At 43.2% G+C, this 20,036-nt stretch overlaps 1 protein-coding gene across 1 annotated transcript in view; it reads right to left on the bottom strand.

Annotated features, from left to right (window-relative positions):
• Positions 1-20,036, bottom strand: part of lamc1 (laminin, gamma 1) — an 85,545-nt gene that overhangs the window by 5,507 nt on the left and 60,002 nt on the right. Inside the window, exons 3-26 of the mRNA XM_038963974.1 lie at positions 19,161-19,291; positions 17,215-17,384; positions 16,376-16,564; positions 14,023-14,140; positions 13,290-13,388; positions 10,415-10,551; positions 10,106-10,225; positions 9,704-9,893; positions 9,383-9,495; positions 8,451-8,672; positions 7,747-7,935; positions 7,149-7,394; positions 6,614-6,767; positions 6,238-6,380; positions 5,781-5,959; positions 5,403-5,559; positions 3,370-3,575; positions 2,930-3,009; positions 2,547-2,684; positions 2,242-2,386; positions 1,747-1,896; positions 1,017-1,131; positions 571-770; positions 66-224 (exon numbers count right to left, since the gene is read on the bottom strand). Of these exons, the coding sequence (XP_038819902.1) occupies positions 66-224; positions 571-770; positions 1,017-1,131; positions 1,747-1,896; positions 2,242-2,386; positions 2,547-2,684; positions 2,930-3,009; positions 3,370-3,575; positions 5,403-5,559; positions 5,781-5,959; positions 6,238-6,380; positions 6,614-6,767; positions 7,149-7,394; positions 7,747-7,935; positions 8,451-8,672; positions 9,383-9,495; positions 9,704-9,893; positions 10,106-10,225; positions 10,415-10,551; positions 13,290-13,388; positions 14,023-14,140; positions 16,376-16,564; positions 17,215-17,384; positions 19,161-19,291 (3,750 nt within the window). The remainder of the gene's footprint in view (positions 1-65; positions 225-570; positions 771-1,016; positions 1,132-1,746; positions 1,897-2,241; positions 2,387-2,546; positions 2,685-2,929; positions 3,010-3,369; positions 3,576-5,402; positions 5,560-5,780; positions 5,960-6,237; positions 6,381-6,613; positions 6,768-7,148; positions 7,395-7,746; positions 7,936-8,450; positions 8,673-9,382; positions 9,496-9,703; positions 9,894-10,105; positions 10,226-10,414; positions 10,552-13,289; positions 13,389-14,022; positions 14,141-16,375; positions 16,565-17,214; positions 17,385-19,160; positions 19,292-20,036) is intronic.

The raw sequence follows: 20,036 nt of genomic DNA, 5'->3' as shown, positions 1-20,036 counted from the left end.
CTGGTCAAATGTAGTGCACTACACAGGGAATAGGGGGCCATTTGGGATGCCGACCAGACACGCACCATGCTAGCCATCATCATGTCCTGGTCGGCCTCAGCTTTCTTCTTGGCCAGCTCTGCCTCGGCTGCACTCAGCTGGTCCATCATGCCGTTCACCTCCCCATCCAGCATCATAGTGTCCTCAAAGGCCTTCTCTGCATCCGCCTTGGTCTTAGCAGAACCCTGTGGGGTGAACAGACAGAGGGGGATTAGTGCATGTTGACAATTTGAAAGCAGGTATATAATTTCTTATAGGTTGAATAGTTTATTATTTGATACATCAGATGAGAAGGGGACAGAGGGGGCTTAGTGCATGTTGTCAGTTTGAAAGTGGGTTGATTATTCTATGTGAAACATCACATTTGATGACCACAAAAATAATAGATTTTCAATACATTTAATCTACTGAGAAACACTGTTAATATCAAGAGGCCACCACTGATTTTGGCCACGTCATTTCAGGACAGTAGCATAAATGGTCATAAATTACCTGGCTATAATATAACAATATACCAGTAATATTATGTACCTTCTGCACAGCGCTGGCTATCTTTTCTGCCTCCTCTGCCTTGCTCTTGGCCTCCTTGGCGTCTGCAGCTGCGTTGCCTAGTGCCCCCTCAGCCTGCTTGGTCTTCTCATTGGCCGCGATGATGGTAGCGTTGATCTCTGGGATTCTCTTCATGGCGTCCTCAGCTGCCGTCTTGTTGTCATTCACCCGCTTGTCAAAATCTGTGTTGGACGCACCAAAGACAATGAGAAGAAAGGTTGAGTAAACACCTAAATTAAATATACTATAACCATATTTTATACAACAATGGTATTTTCTCTTTAACATCCATCTGAGAGGAAAAATGTAGTGTTTAAAGCATAGTTGTCTCGATATGGTTTTCACTCCAACCATTCTGAATAAATCCTCTACCATCAGGCAGAAAGGGGCATTTCCCTGGCATCTCCACCAGTCCTGCTACTAAGTACCTCTCAGATTTCCCAGAATGTCTTGGGCCTCCTGGTAGGTGGTCCTCCCCTTCTTGGCGGCCTCCTCAGCCAGCGCCTTGGCAGCATCGACACGAGCCAGCAACTGATCGGCAGTCTACAGGGACAGATGGAGACAGTCATTAGTTCCATTGTGTAACAAATGGCACCCTATATGGCTCTGGAAAAAGTAGTGCAGTTTATAGGAAATATGATGCCATTTGGGACACAACCCATGGACAACAAAAACAGACAAAACAGCTCAATTAATTTGAATAATTCTGACTTCACGGCTTGCTCATTATCGCTATACTTAGTGGCTGAAGGAGTGAGGAGGCCAATCAATGCCGTGGTAATTCGTCACATATGCAAATGTGGTCATTTTCAATTGCATGCCTTGTTTAATGAGGCATGTTAAAGCTAAATCTTAAAATGGAGACACACTAGCAATTTCAAAGGAGGTGAAACCATCACAAGCTCTACATGAGACATATATCTATTTAGAGCAAGGCTTATAGACACCAGAAAGACAAAATAAAAGTAGAGTTGCGAAATTCTGGCGACTTTCCCAAAATTCCCAGGTTTTCCAAAACTCCTGGTTGGAAGTTTCCTGGAATCAGGAGGGAATTAGCAGGAAATCTGGGAGTTCTCTAACTGGGATTTTTGGAAAACCTGGACATTTTGGGAAATTTTTGGGAATTTTTGCAACCCCAAGTAAAAGGTCTCGTCCTACCTGCTGCTCCGTCTTGCCCTTCTCCAGCAGCTTGCGGACCTCAGTCTCCTTCCCTCTCAGGTCGTCCCTCAAGTCGTTGTACTCTTTCTCGGTCTTGTCAATCAGCTTGTCCAGGTCAGACGCTTCCTTCTTGATCTTGCTCGCTTCGTCCTATAATCAGATGTCAAGATAAGTTATCCTTCCAGACTTTTAAACTACTTCAGTAATGTCCTCACGGCCCTTTACATTTACATGTATGTCTTGTGATACACAAACACTTTCAATGACTCTGAAGAGTAACCTGTCACTCACTCAGACTGGGAACATATTTCAAAGGTTTGTTTAATACATAAAATAAATTAAATGATTCCTGATGAGTGTCTGTGTCCCAAATGGCTCCTTATTCCCTTTCTAGTGCACTACTTTTGACCAGTAGTGCACTAGAGAATAGGGTGCCGTTTGGGATGGAGACAGTCTCCACCTAAAAGAGGGTTACGGTCACTTCATGTAACTGACCTCCAGTGATTTGGTGTTGAAAGGTGGCAGGCTTGTCAGGTTAGCGTAGATCTTCAGGGCTTTGTCGCCTGCCTCCTCTGCCTCAGCATGCACCTTGTTGGCTTGTTTCTCCAGGTTCTTGGCCAGGTCCTTTGCCTCATTGTACCTGAGTGGATGAACATGATAGCTCAATTATAAAACTCTTGAGGGGATTTGAACATGTACTAGCTTATAAGACATTTTCCTGACAGGATCAACGTTAGTATGATGTAATTGTAGTTTTTAGGAGAGAGAGAGAGGAATCATTGTTGCAGACAGTGACATACTTCCTGTTGAGCTCATCAATGTCTTGGTTGGTCTTGCCCTCGCCATCTAGAGTCTTTGTCAGCAGGTTGAGAGCCTTGGTGGACGTGTCGTTGGCATCCTTGGCGATCTTCTCAATTTGATCCGCGTCCATTTTATGTCTGCAGAGGAAACAGAGGGATTAGATTTGTTTTTCATAGACGAAGCTGTCTCTTGGTTTCTTGCAGCGCAAGAATATAATCAAATAATAAAATCAAAAGTGGTGATAAGGTGTTTATTATTTGGCATGTGCACTTTCCCCCCTCCCACTCAGAAGAATTGCATATCCAGCAAACCAGGGTGGATTGTATGGAGCAATACATTTCAGAGAACATAATTATTTCATAATTGTAGCTACAGTCCTTACTTGTCGGCCAGATTGCGAGCCTCCTCTGCCAGAAGGGTCATGTTGTTAGGATCTCCACTGATTGAGGGTGCTTTGATGTCCTGGAGGAGAAAAATAATAAAGTAGGGAATCAATGAACATCCTGTTGTTTCTCTCATGCAGGACGAAGGCATTAATCAGTGTGCTATGGTTGGGAACAAACATGAACTAAGGGTTAATGCAACAAGAACAGTAAAAATAAACTACATCCAAATTAGATAATGCTGTGAGATCATGAGATCAGTCCTCCAAGTGTCTTAGGTTGCGTCCCAAATGGCATCCTTTCCCCGATATAATTCACTCCTCTTGACCAGGGCCCTATAAGCAAAAGTGGTGTACTATATAGGGAATAGGGTAACATTCGGGACGCATGCTTAGTTACTGACGTCACATTTAAAATAACTAATTACGGGATGACCCACCAGTTTGCTGATGGCGTCCTTGGCCTTGTCCAGTTCCTCGCGGGCGCGGCCGATCAGGCTCTCAGCATCTCGTACCCGGTTGCGGGCCTTGTCGGCCTGGGTTCCGGTGTTGTCCACGGTGTTCCTGATGTTCTGCAGACGATTCCACTGAGTGGTCAGTGTGCTGTTCAGTTTCCCCAGGCGTTCCAGCAGGCCTTTGTCCACATCTGAAAAAACAAAAGCAGCATTCACAAGTCCCATTCTGAGTGGAATACTCCCATGTAAACTCAGCCAAACAATAAACGTCCTCTCACTGTCAACTGCGCTTACTTTCAGCAAACTTAACATGTGTAAACATTTGTATGAACATAACAAGATTCAACAACTGAGACATGAACTGAACAAGTTCCACAAACACGTGACTAACAGAAATGGAATAATGTGTCACTGAACAAAGGGGGGGGGGGTGGGGGGGGGGGGGGGGGTCAAAATCAAAAGTAACAGTCAGTATCTGGTGTGGCCACCAGCTGCATTAAGTACTGCAGTGCATCTCCTACTCATGGACTGCAACAGATTTGCCAGTTCTTGTGTGAGATGTTACCCCAAACTTTCACCAAGGCACCTGCAAGTTCCCAGACATTTCTGGGGGGAATGGCCCTAGCCCTCACCCTCCGATCCAACAGGTCCCAGACGTGCTCAATGGGATTGAGATCCTTGCTCTTCGCTGGCCATGGCAGAACACTGACATCCTGTCTTGCAGGAAATCACGCACAGAACGAGCAGTATGGCTGGTGGCATTGTCATGCTGGAGGGTTATGTCAGGATGAGCCTGCAGGAAGGGTACCGCATGAAGGAGGAGGATGTCTTCCCTGTAACGCACAGCGTTGAGATTGCCTGCAATAACAAGCTCAGTCTGATGATTCTGTGACACACAGCCCCCTCCAAATCGATCCCGCTCCAGAGTACAGGCCTCGCTGTAACGCTCATTCCTTCGACGATAAACACATATCCGAACATCACCCCTGGGAGACAAAACCGCAACTCGTCAGTGAAGAGCACTTTTTGCCAGTCGTGTATGGTCCTGCGATGGTGGGTTTGTGTCCATCGTTGTTGCCGGTGATGTCTGGTGAGGACCTGCCTTACAACAGGCCTACAAGCCCTCAGTCCAGCTTCTCTCAGCCTATTGTGGACAGTCTAAGCACTGATGCAAGGATTGTGCGTTCCTGGTGTAACTCAGGCAGTTGTTGTTGCCATCTGTACCTGTCCCGCAGGTGTGATGTTTGGATGTACCGCTTCTGTGCAGGTGTTGTTACACGTGGTCTGCTCTGTAGCGCTGTCTTAGGCGTCTCACAGTACAGACATTGCAATTTATTGCCCTGGCCACATCTGCAGTCCTCGTGCCTCCTTGCAGCATGCCTAAGGCACGTTCACGCAGATGAGCAGGGACCCTGGGCATCTTTCTTTTGGTGTTTTTCAGTCAGTAGAAAGGCATCTTTAGTGTCCTAAGTTTTCATAACTGTGACCATCATTGCCTACCGTCTGTAAGCTGTTAGTGTCTTAATGAACATGCACCTGTGGAACGGTCATTATTTTTTTATGGTTCATTGAACAAGCATGGAAAACAGTGTTTAAACCCTTTACAATGAAGATCTGTGAAGTTATTTTGGATTTTTACAAATTATCTTTGAAAGACAGGGTCATAAAAAAGGAATGTTTCGTTTTTTTTACGGAGTTTATATATGTACATGTATGGCCCCGGAGACCGGGGTTTAATCCCTGCCTAAATCTTTCAATATATATAAAAATAAAATAAACTCAAATTCATGATTCATTTGATCTAATTCTAGTTGACAAGAACAGCATTGTTTCAACCTAGTGACACCATCAAATTCCCCTCTCGAGACAATAACGTTTGTTTGATTAACCCATTATGTCCTAAAAAATTAATATGATCAATTTCATCTAATGGCTATTGAATAGAACAGCATCTCTTCAAGCAAGCGAGACATTACATGTCAATATTATAAAATCCCCGAAAGGGTCGAGGCTTGCACCTTTGCTGGTCTGAGCCTCGTCCAGTAGGTCCATGATGGATTTCTCTGCCTCCTTCAGTCGGTCCTCAAACGCCTTGTCACTCACAGTCTCTGATGTGGAGCCCAGGTTGTCAATCAAAGTCTGCAGGTCATGCAGCTTCTGTCTCTGCTGGTTCACCTACGTAAGAGTAAAACCACAAGGCTTAGAGTGGGTTCCTATGCAGCTGTACAGACATGTTAAGCACACTCAACTTTATTAAATATATATTTTATAAGGATATTTGAAGTTTATTGGACAGAGACAGTGGAGAGACAGGAAAGGACAGAGAAGAGATGGTGTGATAGAACTCAACTTTGACAAAATAATCCACTGACGAAAACAACACCAAGATTCTTTACCTTGTCTCTGACGAGGGAGTAACAGGACGGACACTGCTGGCAGCCGGGAGTAGAGCGGTTGTAGAAGTAGTTCTCCTCACACATGTCACACCTGGCTCCCACAAAGCCTGGAAGGCACGCACAGCGGCCATCTTCTTTACACTGGGCCGTCGAGGAGCCCTCTGGGTCACAGTCGCACGCTAGAGCAGAAGAAAAATAAAGAGAGATGAGAAACTGGCCAAAATTAAAGAGGCTCTTGAAACATGAGTGTGATTTTAGAGCGGAGGTTGAAAATACATAATGACAATAAATACAGTTAGACTTCAGGTTATGATGATATTCTCTTCCCATTAGACCATGTCACAACCTACTCAAGTAATATAGTCACACACAACTGCATGGCTCATTAAGACGCATTCTCAGAGTTTCATCATGTTAAAGAGAGATTAAAGTGAGATTTAAGAAAGAGAAAGCGTACGTTTGCAGCCTGACAATCCGAATCCGAAGAAGTTGACCTCACATCGTTCACAGTGCTGACCGGTGACGCCGGGCTGGCATTCACACTGACCGGACCCGATGTCACACTGACCGTTGGTGGACCCAATAGAATTGCAGTTGCATCTGTCATGATATCAAAGAAGGTCAAGACACATTACAACTTAGAAACATACCAGAGATCCAAATCCGACAGATAGCGTATTACAGCCTCTATTTCCAATAAGAAAACAGCAACAGTTGAGGTACAGTGATCAAAATCAGACAGGGAAAAGCTTCATAGACCTCTATTCCTACTAAGAAACACTTTCACTAAATATCCATATTGAGGTGTTGGCAAAGTGGGTACTGTTACTGACTGTTCACAGCCTGTTCCGCTCCGCAGGTTGAAGAAGCCAGGCTGACAGGCGCTGCAGTCCCTGTTGGTGACGTGGGGGAAACACTGGCACTGGCCTGTGACCTGTAGACAGCTGGTCTGTCTGTCCACTGTGCCATATGGAGAGCAGGAGCAGGCTGGGGACAGGGGAGACGAGAGAAACCCATGGCTAACACAGTAAGCATCAGTCACCTCTGTATAGTACATCTGAACTGTACACACGGTACAATGGAACAGAACACTGTCTATTTGGGAACAGGAGGAGGTCGAGACCCCCATTAACACAGGAGGGGGAAGAGACCCCCATTAACACAGGAGGGGGAAGAGACCCCCATTAACACAGGAGGGGGAAGAGACCCCCATTAACACAGGAGGGGGAAGAGACCCCCATTAACACAGGAGGGGGAAGAGACCCCCATTACTACCAATAAACACATCAGCCATATCTGTACAGTATGTGGAACTCGAGTATACACACACACGACCCAAAAGTCATGCTAGTCATTTTCTCGTCTTACCTTTGCACTTGTCATTGGCGTTGGTGGCCAGAGGGTTTCCATAGAAGCCCTCTTTGCAGCGGTCACAGAAGAAGCCGTCTGTGTTGTAGATACACTTGAGGCACTCCCCGGTCTCTCTGTCACAGTTGCCCACAGCGTTGGGGTCGATGTTGTCGCTACACTTACAGGCCCGACAGACCCTCACCTGCCCGTTCTCCCCCAGGGGGTCTCCGAAGAAACCGTCATCACACAGCTCGCAGCGCTTGCCTGCGGAAAGATGCAATTCATAGTTTGGATTACGTGAATATGAACATATGTGAATATCGAATAAAAGCTTCCATAGCAACAACTACTAAACTAAATTAAGAAATAAGTACATACAATACACAATTTGGAAAAATTATTTATGTTTTTAACTGTGTATTTTAATATTTTGTGAATTAACAGTAAATAATTAAAGTATTTTTAAAGACTTTCAAAACAATCTACAGAGTACTCCAACCAGTTCTAATTACTTGTGGTTCTATGTATCGACAAAGTCGGTTGTCTAAAGTCTGTCTCAATCCCAGATTATTTATATATTTAATAAAAAAGTGTACAGCAAATGGTTTATTATTACCTGTGGTTCCAGTAGGACAGTTGGTGCAGACAACCTCCTTGGTCTTGGGCACAACAGCACAAGTGGATCCTCCGGGGCAGGGGCAGGGCTTGCAGTCGCTGGAACTGCCCACAGTGGAGTCTCCATAGTAGCCGTCTTTACACCTCTCACAACTGAGCCCAGCTGTGTTGTGTTGGCAGTCACACATCCCTTCAAACAGACATGTCAAAAACACACACATCATGCCTCTAGCCACCACCAGAGGGGAGTCTAAGATGAGAGTTTAAAGGGCCCCACTATTATTCCATCCTGACACCTCTTTAGAGTAGATGAGGAGAGAGTAGCCTGCCTATCAGTCATGTTTTAAACCATTGGGCACACAGATAAATCTCTTTATAGCAGTGTGTTATTACTGGATGACAGTGTGATCTGTTACTCTCTGTTCTGTTCCATGGTCTATAAAGGGGACATTTAATGTGCAACCCCCCACGGTTCCAAACGCAGACACAATTCACCAAGCAGATACAAATACAGTCACAGGGGCCCAAGTCTACTGCATGACTCCTGTCTGGGACATTTACCCAACCAGTCATGTGGTGATTGAGGACTTGTCTCTAACCTCTAGTCCTCTGGGCTTTATCGTTTCCTTATGGGCCCGGCTCTAAAGTAGTGCACTACATAGGGAGCCATTTGGGACTCATGCCGGTCATTACCATCTCACTGACCTGTGTCGGGGTTGCACGTGTCACTGTGTCCGTTACAGTTGCAGGAGTCACAGGAACTGAAGGGCCCCAGGTCTGGTCTGCTCCTCCTGTATCCCAGGGCGCACCTCTCACAGTGCTGTCCCACGTAGCCTTGAGGGCAGGTACACTTCTCTACCCAGCGAGCCGGGCTCCCGGGACCTCTCCTCGCCGTGATCAGCTTCACATCGTCAAGGTAACCAGCACCTGGGGAACGATGAGCACTGATTAGATCATATCCGTTTCTTGTCTTAAGAAAGACCACTAGGCTGAAACGGTGACCAAAGTGCCTTGCCTACCGTCGTGAACATGGAATCAAAGATACAGACCACCAACATTCTTGTCTCCCAGCTTTTAATTTGTATTGCATTAATTAGGCCTCACTGGTCATGTCTAAAGTAGTGGGGTACCTGAATGTTACTATATGGCTTTGTTCTTAGAGTTATATGGATATTTGTTCTGAGAGGATCTGATGACTTCAATAACAGGGTAAATCACCACCACATTGTGTCATTAGGGGAAATGAGAAATTCAGCCATAACCTGCGCACTAATATAATGACTAGACTGGAGTTTCAACATCCTCTCCGTGATGTCCTCAGAACTGATAAAAGGATATGAAATTCAAGTTTATCAGTTCGCTAGACCTAACTAACTTGCCGCTTGTCATGGTCCAATCCGACAGACACTACTGTAGTCCTACGCCCATATTCATAAAGCGTCTTTAAGTAGCAGTGCTGACCTAGGATCCGTTCTTTTGTGTTTTAGATCATAATACATAAGATTATATGAACAGGGGAAACATGATCATAGATCAGTAGTCCTACTCTAAGATCCTTTATGAATACAGGCCCTGAACCAGGATGTATGCATGGTTTACATAGTGAAATGAGGTGAGATGGAAGAGTGAGTGCATACTTCTCTCGCTGTAGGTGCCACGGATCTTGATGGACGTCAGATTGTGCAGAAGCTTCTGGAACTCTGAGTGAGTGAGGGTGGGCCTCCAGGGGTAGTCTGTGCTGTCGTGGAGCCTGACAGAAAGAAAAAAAACAGTTCATGGGGCATTCACAACATCAGATAACATACGACAACTTCATGCGTTTGCTTTCTATGTGACAATTTCTAAATTATGTTATTACAACAGAATATGCTGGAAAAAGCCAACTTCAAATTATGAACTTTTGTTGTGCTGGTATTCTATACACATCTCTGGGGTACGTCTGTATGATTTCCACACACCTGAACACAAACGTCTGCATGTTCTCTCCAGGATAGGCATTTCCCTGAGCAATGAGAGGCACAGCCACTCTGAGACCAGCCCCCTCCAGAACCACATCCTCGGCTGAGAGGCGCGTGTCTCTCCTGTCCACCCGGAAGTTCAGGGTGAGATTCTGGCCATAGCTCAGCAGCTGATTGCCCAGGAACCTCTCTACAGTAATGACATAACAAAAAATACATGTTAGGATCACTTCAACAATGTTGCCACAATTTAGATAAGACACCATCTCCCATAGGTCTTTGGGGCAATCACACGGTTTCCCCATAGGCTCACTTAAATTAAGTCCTCAAATAGTAAAAAAATACAATTTAAATGCATCTTTCACAATAAAAGATTTTGAGTTAGTGTCAGTCACACAGTACCTGGAGCCACAAAGTAGATTGGGAAGTAGTCATCAGAGATGAGGGAGATCTCTCCACCAGCAGACCACTGGACTGAAACACTGGAGCTGTCACGCTGCTGGCCTGTCCACTGCTCATCATCTAGGAACAGGTTTCAAATTTGTTACATTCAATTCTATCAAATAACTTTACATCACAAATACCTGTTCCAAAACTTAAGTGATATTTGCATACTTTCGGAATATTTCTAGAAACTTCCTCCAGCTTAATAAAATATAAGCCTTGTCCGAGCCAGAACAGCCCATAATGAAAAGGTGTGTATGGGCTTACCTCGGTCGAAGGTGGAGGAGACTGTGTCAATGCTGTAGCCTTCAGCGCTGTCACAGACAGATGAATGCTGGAAGCAGAAGCACGGAGTGCAACCCTGAGGGTTCTGGGGGTCCATGTTGAAGTAGCCCAGCTTACACCTAAAATAAACCACAGCCTTTTAATTGCAAAGTCCATAAAAAATTATATGCGCAATGGGTAAGTCTAAATCTGCAAATAGATAGTCAACATAGTCAATCGATTTCATAAAAAGTTACCAGAATAAAACAGAGGTAAAATGAGGCTTTAGGATTGGATACAGTGCCTTCAGAAATTATTCACACCCCTTGACCTTTTTCTACATTTTGTCTTGTTACAGCCTGAATTTAAAATGTATTAAATTGAGATTCTGTGTCACTGGCCTACACACAATACACCATAATGTCAAAGTGGATTTCTTTTTTTTCTTTTCTTTACTTTTTATTTTTTATTATTATTATTATTATTATTATTATTATTTTTTAACAAATGAACTACAAATGAAAAGCTGAAATGTCTTGAGTCAATAAGTATTCAACCCATTTAAGTTCAGGAGTAAAAATGTGCTTAACAAGTCACATAATAAGTTGCATGGACTCACTCTGTGTGCAATTGTTTTTAACATTATTTCTGAATGACTACCTCATCTCTGTACCCCACACATACAGATAATTGTAAGGTCCCTCAGTCGAGCAGTGCATTTCAAACACAGATTCAACCACAAAGACCAGGGAGGTTTTGCAATACCTCACAAAGAAGAGCACCTATTGGTAGATGGCTAAAAATGTAAAAAGCAGACATTGAATATCTCTTTGAGCATGGTGCAGTTATTAATTACACTTTGGATGGTGTATTAATACACCCAGTCACTACAAAGATACAGACATCCTTCCTAACTCAGTCGCCGGAGAGAAAGGAAACAACTCAGGGATTTCACCATGAGGCCAACGGTAACTTTAACACAGTTAAGAGTTTAATGGCTGTGATAGGAAAAAAATGATGGCGCAACAACAATATTGTAGTTACACGACAATACTAACCTAAATGACAGAGTGAAAAGAGGGAAGCCTGTACAGAATAAAATATTCCAAAACATTAATCCTGTTTGCAACAAGGCACCAAAGTAATACTTCAAAGAAATGTGGCAAAGCAATTAACTTTTTGTCCTGAATACAAAGTTATGTTTGGGGAAAATCCAATACATTACTGAGTACTAATCTCCATATTTTCAAGCATAGTGGTGGCTGCATCAAGTTATGGATATGCTTGTAATTGTTAAGGACTGGGGAGTTTTCAGGATAAAAATAAACTGAATGGAGCTAAGAAAAGGCAGAATCCTAGAGGAAAACCTGGTTCAGTCTGCTTTCCACCAGACACTGGGAGATGAATTCACCTTTCAGCAGGACAATAACCTAAAAACACAAGGTCAAATACACACTGGAGTTGCTCACCAAAACATTGAACGTTCCCGAGTGGCTGAGTTACAGTTTTGACTTAAATGTACTTGAAAATCTATGGCAAGACTTGAAAATGGCTGTCTAGCAACGATCAACACCCAACTTGACAGAGCTTGAAGAGTTTAAAAAAATACATTTGCAAATATTGTACAATCCAGGTGTGAAATGCTCACTGAGACTTACCCAGAAAGACTCACAGGTGTAATCGCTATCAAAGGTGATTATAACATGTATTGACTCAGGGGTATGAATACTTATGTAGCCAAGGGGTATGAATACTTTCTGAAGGCACTGTATGTGAAACTATTGACATTCAGTTTGAGACGTAGCTTATATTCTATAATGAGTCCTACATTGCCTTTCGAGTCCTCATATGATATGGATATACATTTCAACAGAGACTAAAATACATTGACAGTTTAAATCGAATGACAGCCAGGGAGAATGACAATTTATTAGACTGTGAAACTGCTGTCGCCTAAAAGGCAGACAAACACCGGTCTGTAATTTCAGTCTCTTGTTGTGAGTGACCATGCAGCATCTGACAAACTGTAGTGTGCCAAATGGCATCCTATTCCTTATATGGTACACTACTTTTGACCACATTATAGGGAATAGGGTGCTATTTGGGACATATCTACACTGGGAGGGGGGTCATTCATTCCATCTGTGGCCCAGCTGGGTGGCTGGGAGGAATGTTTCACCCACCAGCGTCTGTGGAGCTGGAGCTGTGGAGGGGAAAGGTGCTGTTTTTGGGGGTGAGAGGGGGCTAGGTGGTGGCCATTGCACAAAGGCAGAGAGAAAAGTGTTCCAGGCAGCAAACAAGCCAGCGGTGACTGGCTGGGTGACTGGGCTTGGGAGAAGCCATAGAAGGCCTGGCTGCCAGTCTGTCTCAGTGGGGAGGGTTGAGCTATCTATGGGCTATTTTCTCCTTCGCTGCTAGGGGAACCATGTGGCCGGTCTAATTCCATTTTGCACACATACAGAGCATTCTTTCACTGAGAGAGGGGTACTCTCCTGTGTTTCTGTGTGTCAGGGGCGGCTTTTAAACATCTGTAGTTCAACATAAGGATGTGATAACAGAAGAGGAGCTGAAATGCTGCAAAGCAAAGTACCTTTAAAACAGTTTACCACCCCAATGAACAATACCGTTAACTGTGTTGCACGAGCCTAATGGAGCCAACTCATATCCCACTGCCTAAGTGACAGTCTTTCGTAACCCTGTGTCACTCTAAACCCATAAATATTCCCAGACAAAATACATTCCTAACTGACAACACACCTTGTTAGAGTATATTTTTGTTATAAGGAAATCATGTTTGTGTGTGTGCTATCTCTGTGTTGTGTGTGTGTCTGTGTAATGAATCCCTGTGACGGAGAGAGCGAGTAGGTCTGATGCTGACCTGTCACAGCTGAAGCCCTCCACGTTGTCCTTGCACTGGCAACGGCCTGTCTGGACATCACACTCCTGTGTGCTTCCGGAAGGGTTACAGGAGCAAGGTCTGGATAGCAGAGGGACGATGGAGGGGAGAGGGGAAGCACAGCCATTCACATTAACAGCATGGGTCAGACAGCCACAATCTAAAGCAGACCTGCTGCGAGCATGTTGATTTCCTTAAATAAAGTAAAAGGACAATTGCTTGCCTGGCGCAGAACTCTAAACTGCATTCAAAATGATATCCTATTCCCTCTATAGTGCACTACTTATGAACAGAGCCCTGGAGTAGGGTCCTAAGTGGCGCAGCGGTCTAAGGCACTGCATCTCAGTGCAAGAGGCGTCGCTACAGTCCCTGGTTCGAATCCAGGTTGATCACATCCGGCTGTGATAGGGCGGCACACAATTGGCCCAGCGTCGTCCAGGTTTGGCTGGGGTAGGCCGTCATTGTAAATAAGAATTTGTTCTTAAATGACTTGCGAAGTTAAATAAAGGTTACATTACATTTTTTTTATTTGGGATACACGCTAAAATTCAAGGGCTCCATCTCACTCCCAAATAAACACATGAAGCGCAAACGATAAATACATTAGAAGGAACCATAATAAAACGTTAAGATTGTTTGATCTGGAGCAGTAAAAAGATAAATGACATGTTGAGTGGCTGGTAACAGTGATTGGCTTGTTAGTGCTGGTTTTTACCTGCAGCCTGCTTCGGTCAATGTGTGAAAGCCAGGTTGGCAGCGGTCACACTTGTCCCCCATCACACCTGGTTTACAGCTGCAGCGTCCTGTGTTATCACACTGAGTGGCCAGAGAGCCTGGCAGTAGAGAGGAAATAGAAGCACAGATCAACCTCAGTTCATCATTTCAGCACACTGCTACACACAGAGGTTGACCGATTAGGATTTTTCAACGCCGATACCGATTAAAATCAGCCGATTTTTTACATATATTTGTAATAATGACAATTACAACAATACTGAATGAACAATGAACCCTTTTATTTTAACTTAACATAATACATAAATAAAATCTATTTAGTCTCAAATAAATAATGAAACATGTTCAATTTGGTTTAAATAATGCAAAAACACAGTGTTGGAGAAGAAAGTAAAAGTGCAATATGTGCCATTTAAAAAAGTTTAAGTTCCTTGCTCAGAACATGAGAGCATATGAAAGCTGGTGCTTCAATATTCCCACTCCTGGAATAATTCCCAGCTAAAGAAGTTTTAGGTTGTAGTTATAGGAATTATGACGCATCGACTATTCCAACCTATACCATTTGTATTTCATATACCTTTGACTATTGGATGTTCTTATAGGCACTTTAGTATTAACAGCCTAATCTCGGGAGTTGATAGGCTTGAAGTCATAAACAGCGCGGTGAATCAAGCATTGCTAAGAGCTGCTCGCAAACGCAGTAAAGTGCTGTTTGAATGCTCACCGCTCAGTCAGACTGCTCTATCAAATAATAGACTTAATTATAATAAAGTTTTTTTATTTTTTATTTTACCTTTATTTAACTAGGCAAGTCAGTTAAGAACAAATTCTTATTTTCAATGACGGCCTAGGAACAGTGGGTTAACTTCCTTGTTCAGGGGCAGAACGACAGATTTGTACCTTGTCAGCTCGGGGATTTGAACTTGCAACCTTTCGGTTACTAGTCCAAAGCACAGTAATACGAGCCTTAGGTCATTATGGTCATATCTGGAAACTATCATTTCGAAAACAAAATGTTTATTCTTTCAACGAAATATTATTTTCCGTATTTTATTATCCGTATTTTATCGAACAGGTGGCAACTCTAAGTCTAAATATTGCACAACCTTCAATGTTATGTGATAATTATGTAAAATTCTGTCAAATTAATTACGGTTTTCTTAGGAAGAAAACAGTTTGCAACGAGCCAGGCGGCCCAAACTGTTGCATATACCCCCTGACTCTCCTTGCACTGAACGCAAGAGAAGTGACACAATTTCCCTAGTTAATATTACCTGCTAACATGCATTTATTTTAACTAAATATGCAGGTTTAAATACTTCTGTGTACTGATTTTAAGAAAGGCATTGATGTTTATGGTTAGGTACATTTGTGCAACGATTGTGCTTTTTTTTTGCAAATGCGCTTTTGTTAAATCATCACCAGTTTGGCAAAGTTGAAGTAGGCTGTGATTCAATGATAAATTAACAGGTACCGCATTGATTATAAGCAACGCAGGACAAGCTAGTTAACCTAGTAATATCATCAACCATGTGTCGTTAACTCGTGATTATGTGAAGATTGATCGTTTCTTTTATAACATAATCGGCCATGCCGACTAATTGGATGACCTCTAACACACATGCAGACAATCATGTTTTAAGAGCACAGATAATTCACATCACATGCGGACAGTCTTGTTCTAATAACCCGTATTGGCAGCTAAAGCAGTATCGATGTCACATGCGTTTTGCAGTGGTTTTCATTAGGTTACACATTGCACAATAATGGTAGCATGAGGTAACAGAGCAGAGGATGTATGAAAATGCTGTTATTTTTAATCCTATAGATTATTTTTAAATAGTGAGTCAACATGTTCTCCAGGTCTTTTATTTCCATTACTGATCAAAAGAAATTCCCACCCTCTCTTTTGTCTCTCTGCAGCAGACATACAGTAAATGGAGCAATATGTTTGGAACATCAAATTACAATAAAATGTCAGTATCAAATCGCAGCACATATTGTATCGGCACCCAAGTATCGTGATAGTATCGTATTGTGAGGTCCCTTGCAATTCCGAGCCCTAATTATGACTTGTGGTTCGTCGCTGAATCCCATAAAACAGCACCAAGGGCAGTCCCTTCACAACAAAGCCTGGCTTCATACTGGACTTATCCTTTAACCCCAATAGAAACAGTACATCTGCATCCCAAATGGCACCCTATTCCCTATGTAGTGCACAACTTTTGACCAGGGCCTACACCACTCTGGTCAAAAGTAGTGCACTATGTAGGGAATAGAGTGCCATTTCGGATGCACATAAGGATTTATTGGTATAGACTCCAGACACTTACCTACTGGGTTGCAGCTGCAGGGCAGGCAGCGGGTGCCAGATGTGTGTCTGTAGTAGTTGTCCAGGCAGCGCTCACAGTTGGGCCCGTCTGTGTAGTCGGCACAGTTGCGGCAGTGTCCTCCGTGGCCAGTGGCACGGTAGAGCTCAGGGTCAAAGTAGCACTCTGCACTCTTGCCATTACAGTTGCACGCTGGGACCACCAGAAAAAGTAGCCATTCGTTTTTGTGTGCGTGAGATCAATGTATGTGTATATTAGGGAGGAAGCAGTATAATTTAAACTGCCGGATTTCAGAGTGGGAAAAGCACATTTTACATACCAGGCTTTGGTAAACAAGCTATCAGTTTACCCCATAACGTTTTAGGGACAACGTATGATGGGTTCAATATATATGTGAGAGGGTGGTAGAAACACATACATATGGAACATCAACATCATACTGAATCTTCCCTGCATTAAAGGGTGGGGCATTTCATTTGGCACATTTCACATATCAGGCGTACTTTCCCCTAAATGGCAGATTATGTGGCCTGAAGCAGATTGAGGTGGGTGTGGAAGTGGGTGTGAGAAGTGTGGTGTGGACTGTTCTGAACCGGATTAGTTATGCATTTGCAGTATGATATGAATGTCTGCCTGGCCTGCACAGAAACAGGAAGGATTTCTTGCTATGGGATTTACGCAGACACTCATCTCCTGGGCTATGTCCCAAATAGTATCCTATTCCCTATGTCGTGCACTACTTTTGACCAGGGCCCCTGACTAGGGTCCATAGAGCTCTGGTCAAAAGTGGTGCACTATATAGGGAATAGGGTACCATTTGGGATGGCAAGGGACTGACTTACGCAGACACTCGTTAGGGTTATTGGCTGTAGCTCTCCTCCAGGGACGGTCGTTGTAGAACGGCTTGCACACATTGCAGTCATCGCCCTCCGTGTTGTGCTTGCAGTTGCAAACCGGCTTGCCGAAACCGTTGTTTTTCGCACACTCACTCGCATGGCCGTTGCACTTGCACCTGGAACAGCAGAGACCAGTGGAGTCTGTTTGTCATCGTGAGAGTTACAATGCACAATTCAAACATCTGGGCCGTATTCACAAAGCCTCTCTGAGGAGGATCAAGTCCCCGCTGTCTATGACATCTTATTCATTATGACGTAAACGGAAAAACTGATCCTAGATCAGCACTTCTACTCTGAGACGCTTTATGAATATGGTCTCTGACCAGTGGTCTTTTGCACTGGTCTTAGAGGACCTGACTGTAAAAATCAAATGGGACTCAGTTATTGATTAACCTAACAGACTTAATTACTTGGTTAAACAGTCTAACACCAACCATATGGTATATCAACTGCATTGATTTTCAGTGCAATCATATAAGTCAGTCACCTTTGTCCTTTGTATGCAAGCTTTTTAAGTGGGTGACCTGTTATCACATGATAGTAGCATGGTTATATTTACAGTCATCTACAAATAGGTGTTAATCTATCTACATTTGACAGATAGCAGCATCTTGGACGTCAACGTGGACTCCATCTAACACACCACTATTTTTAGCCTACATCTTGTCCGTTTGAAAGTCATTACTCGAAGTATGCGTTGTTGGGAATCACAAAAACACTTCAAGATAATTTGACTTAATGATCCATCAACAAATATATTCCTATTACACCTTTAACCAAATCAATGTCAGCACTGGGAGAGTTCTATTTGGACTGATAACTCCATTGCGTTTGCCCAATGCAGAAGGGCTGAACATTCTCCACCTGAGACACCTCGAAAGAGCCCTTCTGAACAAGAGAAGACTTGCATGGCAGCAACCTTTAGGTATTGTTTCAAGTGTTCCTTGGCAGCGAAGTGTGGAAAAATTGACAACAGGAAGGAAGACACTATAGCATTAGAGGCCTATTAAACAGAATAGGCCGTTTGTTTATCTAAAAAACAAAAAAAAGCAAACCTCCCTCACTGTCTTTTCCATTTTGTAGTACCTGTACTATGAGTTAGAGCCATTTCCCACTCAGTATAGGCTAGGTGGTAGATGTGCTGACATGGCTGACCAGTGGACTGTGAACTTGGTGCCCTGACAGGTAGAGTAGGCCTACTACACCAGAGCTTGGACTGGCTTGGTCTTTGGACTCAACTCTGTCCTCATATCGGGGCTCGCCCCATTCCGGCGTCCGTGCACTATAATCCAGCACAACCAGGCAGGAATGCCAACAGCGTGGCTGTGTAATGGAAATCTGCTCTATATTTCAAAACAGATTAAGGTGAAAAGACACTGCAGCGGCAAGGGGTAAGTTTAATACGTGTCAGAATCCCCTCTTCTCTTCTGGCTTTTCAGTTCAAAACTTGGGAGGGATAGTTTTTTTGGATTCTTGGTTAAGCCGCTGAGAATGAACCCACACAAAGTAAAATGGGGCCAGATATGGGATATGAACTTGATCAAAAGTCAGACTACGCTACTTTAGATGATTGATTTACCTAACACCACCCAGACAAAACACGCTGTGTGGCTAACAGACAGGGCCTCATCCTTTAAAGGAATTTTATAGGAATAAATTATGTTGCCATTTTTCCTTTTTATGCTCTAATTTCTAATTCCAAATAAAATAAAAACTTGTACGATTAATTATTCATAGAAAATATATTTGTGTGTGTGAAAATGCTATATTCAATGGTATTGGTAAAATAAAATGGAAAAAATCTGTACACAAGGGAAAATCCAGGCAGTGGCTTTTCTGCCAAAAGTTGTTGCATGATAGAGATAGCATAATGCCAAGGGAACCACTCTCACCTTCCTCCCACTGCAAAGTCTGAGATAGCGTAGTAGTAGGATTTCAGGACCTTGGGATCATTGAAAACTTCATCTCCGAATGTGTTGAGCCTGTTCAGGGTCACTTTGATATCTGTAGCTGTCACCCATTCCTGAAAAAAAGACAAAAAGGACAGTGTTAAAATGCAGCCAGGTCAGACTCTACAAACACATCTGCCAGGCCTTGCCTGCTAAATATGTATGGAGAGTTATTAACTTACAACTTCTCTTGACGGAGGAGAAAAGGGAGAGAGGATTGGAGATGTTAATGTGAACAAATAGGTTTGTTTGACGTAAAATTAATTATTTTCGGGTTTAAAGTTTACATTTTAAATGAGAGACTAAGCCCTATCCCAGGTCCTATTGCAGCCATTTAGAAGAAAAATAAATACAGCCAAACTAATGTAAACCTCCGACATTCTCATGGAATCAGACTGGTTCTGGAATGAGAAGATAGAAGCCTTTTGTTTGCTTGTTTAGAATTACAGCAGAGGACAAATCCGGCGTAAACAACGGAAGAGTAACATCTAAGATTCTGTTCTTTTCCACACATGCAGGTTTAAATAGCCTGTTTTACGTTCAACATTTTAATACACTGTTTTAATTATTTTTGAACAGGAGTTGTAAATGCAGCCAAGTCCCATGTGCTTCATATCGCTTGCTCAGGCAAAATTATTTGCCAACAAACATTCTGCAGAATTAGTTGTAGCCTAACTACTACCAGTAGACTAACTCAAAACATATATCAGGCTTGAGTTTTTGCTGACAGCAGCTCCAATGTTTTGCCACTTATAGCCTAACTCTACTAGAACAGTCTGACACATCCATAGGGCAGCCATGAGTCAGAGCAGGCTCCGT

The sequence above is a fragment of the Salvelinus namaycush genome, chromosome 25, assembly GCF_016432855.1.
Source record: "Salvelinus namaycush isolate Seneca chromosome 25, SaNama_1.0, whole genome shotgun sequence".
NCBI lineage: Eukaryota > Metazoa > Chordata > Actinopteri > Salmoniformes > Salmonidae > Salvelinus > Salvelinus namaycush.
This window is presented reverse-complemented; position numbering and strand designations above follow the sequence as displayed.